Source organism: Apis dorsata, unplaced genomic scaffold (assembly GCF_000469605.1).
Source record: "Apis dorsata unplaced genomic scaffold, Apis dorsata 1.3 scaffold_801, whole genome shotgun sequence".
Lineage (NCBI taxonomy): Eukaryota > Metazoa > Arthropoda > Insecta > Hymenoptera > Apidae > Apis > Apis dorsata.
The window spans coordinates 4,049-10,269 of NW_006263941.1; the positions used below are offsets into that span (position 1 = coordinate 4,049).

The 6,221-nt window shown below is 25.5% G+C and overlaps 1 protein-coding gene across 3 annotated transcripts in view; it reads right to left on the minus strand.

The window, feature by feature from the left end:
• Positions 1-976: 976 nt before the first annotated feature.
• Positions 977-6,221, minus strand: part of LOC102676660 (carboxyl-terminal PDZ ligand of neuronal nitric oxide synthase protein-like) — a 31,485-nt gene continuing 26,240 nt past the window's right edge. For 2 of the 3 annotated variants that reach the window (XM_006623006.2, XM_006623008.2), the window contains 6 exons: positions 5,470-5,674; positions 5,096-5,220; positions 4,809-4,994; positions 3,797-3,979; positions 2,191-2,463; positions 977-2,108 (listed from right to left, as the gene is read on the minus strand). In XM_006623006.2, coding sequence (XP_006623069.1) covers positions 1,635-2,108; positions 2,191-2,463; positions 3,797-3,979; positions 4,809-4,994; positions 5,096-5,220; positions 5,470-5,674 — 1,446 coding nt within the window. In that variant the 3' untranslated portion in view covers positions 977-1,634. The remainder of the gene's footprint in view (positions 2,109-2,190; positions 2,464-3,796; positions 3,980-4,808; positions 4,995-5,095; positions 5,221-5,469; positions 5,675-6,221) is intronic. The other variant, XM_006623007.2, reaches the window with a different exon arrangement.

The window sequence follows — 6,221 nt, forward strand, 5'->3', positions numbered from 1 at the left end:
GTGTTTGTTTTGTACAACGACTAAAGATGAACGTTTTGTAAATTTATATCAAAAGGAAGCTTTATCTTTGTTTTTAAATAAATTTTTGCGTAAAGGAGGGTGGATGGGATCGTGGATAGGATGGGTCTCCAATTCGCAGCAACCTCCACGCGGTGAGACCTGGAAAATCATTATTATTTGCTGTAAAATTCATAATCATATTTATGGTATAATTGTAAATTTTATAACAAATAATATGAGCTAATTGGCTGCGCTCGTGGTTATTTTTTTACTTTGTTATTAAGATTTATTATGTTATTAGAATATTTTTTATTTGATTTTTGTGAAAATGTGATATATAATCAATTAACTTATTCATAATCTATAATTATATAACATAATACTCATAATTTGTGTAGTAATAGGAATTTTTTGTTTTAATAAATAATTATAATAATTAATAGTTATTAGTATAATATATATATATATATAATCATTAAAATAAGTACAAATCCCGTAAGATATTTTTTCTTTTTCTGCCTATGATTAAATATATTTCTTACATCTTTTGTTTCTAAATTGTGGAGAGCATATCAAATAAATTCTAATTTTTTGGACAATTGATATTTCAAAACCTGTCTGAATTGTTATTATGAGCATAACAATATAAAATGTGATTTCTTATAAAAATAATTAAGTTTATATTATATTGAATATGAAAATTAATTCAGTGCTTTTATTTTTTATAGAATATTTTATTCATTAATCATTCATGATAAATGACATTAATGTTTTCGCCATTACAAACTGTTTAATTTAATTAAATAATTTCAACATATTAAAGCTCTCTACTTACACACAAAAGAAATTTATATTTGTGTTTCTTTGAATTTAAGATGTGTATTGTCTTTTTTTTTCATATTCATAACTTTTTTTGTGAAAATTTAATTATATAATATTGAAATTACATGATACAAAAAGAATTTATTTTTTAAGAAATTTGTTAAATATAATTTAACAAATTTTAAACACAGTCCAAATCTAAATAATTTTACTTTTTATAGTACAGTATAAAATGATTGGAATTGAAATGTATGTACAATATTTTATGTATTCATTTATCGTATGTTCAATTTATTTGTTTCTTATTGCAAATAAATTCTTTCTCTTTATAAGTTCTACGCTTTTGGTCAGTTTTATATAAAAGCTTAATATAAAAGATAAAACTAAATTTATATTTTTCTTTTTTAATCTTTTATTTAATTTTAATATTCAATTTATTAATGTATTTTCTTTATCAATTCAAAATTGTGAATAATCTTTTGGATTTCTTTATTACATCAAGAACTAAATTTTCTATTTCATTTACAAGAAAGAGTAGAACTTTTATATATGAATATAACATTTTTGTTATATTTAAAATTAGAAATAATTTTAATAATTTAAGAAGAGTATAATAAAAACGGTACAAAATGTGCAAGTGATCTATTATACAATTTTCAATCAATCAGTTCCAAATTTTATACATCCAAATTAATTTTTACTTCAAAAAAATTAAAGAAAATATATTTTTTTTTCCATTAGAAAGAATATTCTATTCAAAAAAAATATATTTAGTGAACAGTAACAAAAACTATTTTGAAAAAAATTCTTCATCATTTGGTCGTATGTCTTGCCCAGGTAGTTCTCTGAACTTCGGACATAAGATCATTTCTTGAAGGTAAACGAGCACTAGTTGTACGAGACGGTGGTGGACCAGTTGTTCTCAGAATGGTTGCTAAGTTTTTCTGTTTTTGTACATTCTTATTTGATATTTGATCGTTCAAATTTTCTTTAGTTGGCATGTGTTTAGGTGTTGTTTCTAAACGTTTACCCTGAGGTGGAGGATCTAGCACAATTGGTGGTACTTCTTCATGTAAGTTATTTCGATCCTGTTTACCCACTGTCTCATGATTGACATTCCTTTCACTTGTACAGGGTATAGGTTTTATAAATGTTGACTTAAATTCCGTATTTTCTGTGTTTCCTATATAATTATCTAACTTGTGCGTCATTATGGGCGATGATGAAAAACTGTTTGATTGAGAAACTCTTAATGACATGGAGTTTGGAGACAATTGGGCTGAATTCTATAAATAGAAAAAATTGTATCAATTATATATATTAAAAAATTCTAGTGATTTTGATATTCATTTATTAAAATTCACTTACAGTTGGTATATTATTAGGTGGGACAAGAAGACTAGGACCCATCGTGTAAGGAGATGGTGTATTATAAGGTGATCTTTGAGGTTGATATGGACTTATGTTGTGTAATCTTTCTAAAAGTTGGGCTTGAAACTGTAATTGATCTGTATTGCTGTTCCCTTGTATTCCAATTGTACTCAGGTTTCCAGGGTAAGACAAAGAATCTGTTGGATAAGAGCAATATGGGGATGGTGGATCCAATTCCCATGGTGAATTTTGTCCTCCTGTTCGTTGGTACTATTTGAGAAATAATAATATTAGAATGTTATTTTAAAAAATATGTAAAAGTGGAGATGATTATATATAAATTATATTAATTGATTTTATATATTGAAAAATTTCACTAATTTCTTAATATTTTAATTTTTCATTAATTTAATAAAATAAATATATTTAATTTCAAATATTAAGAAAGAATAATTTTTTATTACCTGAAATTATATTTTTCTTTTTTTAAATTCTGATGCATACTTTGTAAAGAATCAAAAATTGATAATATTACCTAGCATTTGTTGGTAGCACAAAGTCCAAAATCCCGTGCGAAGACCTGTTACATAACATCATCACACCGACGCTTAGCATAATTATTGGATTAGCGATTTAGCTTTAATGTCAGCATTAAATTGCTATCTTCCAGTCGAGCAATATAGAACGAATCGCGCTCCTTCATAAGCAATATTGTTTTCACGTATTTCAAAGTCTAACCGCTCATACAGTTTCCTTAAAAGGATTAAAAAGTTCCTTATGAAATATTTTTTAAGTCCATTATACTTTTATAAGTCCATAAACCTAATATTTGTCTCCACAAAATATAAATAGTAAATTTGAGCAATCAATTTTGATTCTAGATATTTATAAATATGATATACTTTAATGATAAATTTTGTTGAAATATAATTTTAGCAATTTATATTATTTAAAAATAATATTTTTTAATATAAATAACAGATATCCAGATTTTGATTTCAAATTCGCAATTAAATAAATGAACACTTATATACACTATTTATGTATCTTAATCACATTAAAAACATTAATTAATAAACGCAAAACAATATTTTAAAAAATATAATTATAAATTATTCATGCAAAAAAAAATAATATTAAGATATTTAATTTAAATAAGCAAATATTTTTGAGCATACATTTAGGTTTTATTCAAAAACTAGAATGATAGAACATAATGAAATTAAGAATAGACAAAAAGAAAGAACAATCACAATTTTAATATCCAAAACATTAAAAAAAAAAATGCATTCTCTATCTTATATTTGAATAATCTAAGATATTTGGAATGTATATCTTTTGATTCAAATTCAAATCTTTTTACATCTTATTCTTTAATGACAAGGTGCAAAACAGAAATATATGCATAAATTGTTTTATTAAGAAGTTCATTTAAAAAAAAAATGCGTCAGTACAAAAAATGTTACAGTATAAAAAAAAGAAAAAAAGAAAGAAAAACAAAAAAAATACAAAATATAATGCTAAACGTTAATTGAAATGCAACGTTCGCTTGCTGGTTGTTGAATAGTCATGTCAACATTCATGGTATTCGGTAGAGTGTTACCTGGCCGATATTCGACAGATCAGGAACAGTAGTAGTCTGTTGTATTGTCGCCGTGCCTGGTAACTGAGATTGTGAGGTTACGTGGCCGCTCGAGATTCGTTCTTGTTCTCGAAGATGGCCAACCAACGCACTTATATGCTCTAGAAGCTCTTTATTTTGCATCAATAATTGGTGCGTTCTGGCCTGCAGAAAGAACAGAAAATAAAACATGATATACATTTAATATCATTCGGTTTTCAATGTTTTTTTAAATTTATCTATTAACAATGAAATGTTATTGCAATATATATCTAAAATTTAATATCTAGCAGTAGTATATTATAGTATATCTTCTAGTATTTATTCAAATTTATTCTTGTCAAATTTGAGTAATATTTGTTAATATAATATAATATCTATTTAAATATATGTTAATATTCATCATTAATTACAGATCAAATTTTATCATTATTATGTAAGCAAATGAATATTTACAAATATCTATCTGTCTAATTTATTTTTATTTTTTTTAAATCTAAAAATATTCAATTATCCTTCAATGATCAATATATCAATATATAATAATATTAAGTAAAATGCAATAATATTCATTAGTATTGATTATTTACACTAACATCTATAATTTAATATTTTTAAATATTAAATTATATATATAACATCCCAAAAAAAAATTGAATGCATAATTTTCTGATACAATTAATAACAACATATTTTACTTATATGAATAATAATATAATAAGATCTTTAATTTGTAAATTCAATATCTCTGATTTCACTTATCTACAATTGAAAAATTTGCATTCAAATATACTTTATCTATAATAAATTTACATAATAGAATATTGTGATATTAATTGTAATAAAGCTAGAAATCAAATCAATTAAAATTTCATATGTAACCTCAATGTTTAATTAAAATATTAGAAGCATGTGCATAGTATGTATCTATAATATAATATAATATGCATATTATATTATACAGGCATCCTACTATGCAACATATTTCACTTACTTGAGCTTCGACGCGAGCTGCAGTTTCAGCAGCAAGCTGATCCTGAAGAAGTCGCGCATGGGCAACAGCGGCTCTGGTTTGTTGGCTTTGTTGCTCTAATCGTTCTCGTAACAGTTGAATCTCGTGTTTCAGAGCAGTTAATTCGCCACCAACCAATAATCCTCCGCAATCGGAGGTCACCGTGCCCTATATATAAGATTAATTAAGTATTTATAAATGTTCAATATATCTTAAAAGATAATGTTAAAATAAAATAGTATATTTTCAATAATCTATAATGATTATACCGATGGCGATTGTCTAATCGGCGAGGTAGACGCTGTAGTTGCTGGAACTTCATGCGACCGCAGAAGACATGGAACAGTTGTCTGTTCTGGTGCCGAATCTTCTGTATCCCCTAAGAGTGATATATCTAAAATATACATACATATACAGTGTATTGATTTTCTTCATTCATTCATACACATTATAATTAAAATAATTAAAAAGAAAAAAAGGTTTAGTTTGAAAGGATCTTTTAATTTTATAATTTATAATATTATTATTTTAAAAAGTATTAAACATATTGAGAGTGGTTAATGAAGAGAAATAAAAAATTTCTCGTTTAATTTGAAATAAATTGCTTATAATAATTCAAAAGAAATTAAGATGTTAAACTTACCTTTATGAACAGAAGACGGCGATGGTTGTGATTGTACATTGGGTATTTCATCTTGATCTTCGTAAATGTCACGGTGATTCTCACCATGCTCCCTCTCCCTTTCCTTCTCTCCCCGATCCCGCTCCTCCGTGGCGTTGTTTAAACTTAATTTATGGCACACCTCGAAAGCTTGTCCTACTGTTCTGACCACCCTCATCGCTTGACTCTAACGAAATCCAACTTTTTCATTGAACGTACAAAATAAGTACAAGTAATATTTAGAGGTGGTACAACATGCAAAAATTAGGGTGATATTGTTTGTAACTACTCAACTAATATCAAATTTCAAACACTGAAAGATAAAAATTCTGTGCACAGTATGTTGAATTTTTTAATTGTATTTCAGATTTTTTGAATTTTTTAAATTTCAAACTTTCAAATTTTTCAATTTTAAAATTAAATTTCGAATACATACAAATTTTAACTCTTATATTTAAACTCCTTTTAATTTCTAAATCAGATAAAATGTTCAATCGCTATAAATTTCTAATTAATTCGAATCCTCATTTATATTCCAATACAGAACTTTTCAAATTCTTTTTATCTGAATTTTCATCAAAATTCTTACCAATAAGAAAAAATCAATCGAAGAAAAAAAGGAGGAAAAGAAACTAAAAGACCCGTAAATAACGGTTAGCACATCCTATAATTTATTCCACCGCAATTATTCATCGTCCCCGGAGCGATTCTTCTTTATTTTTTTTTTTTTTTTT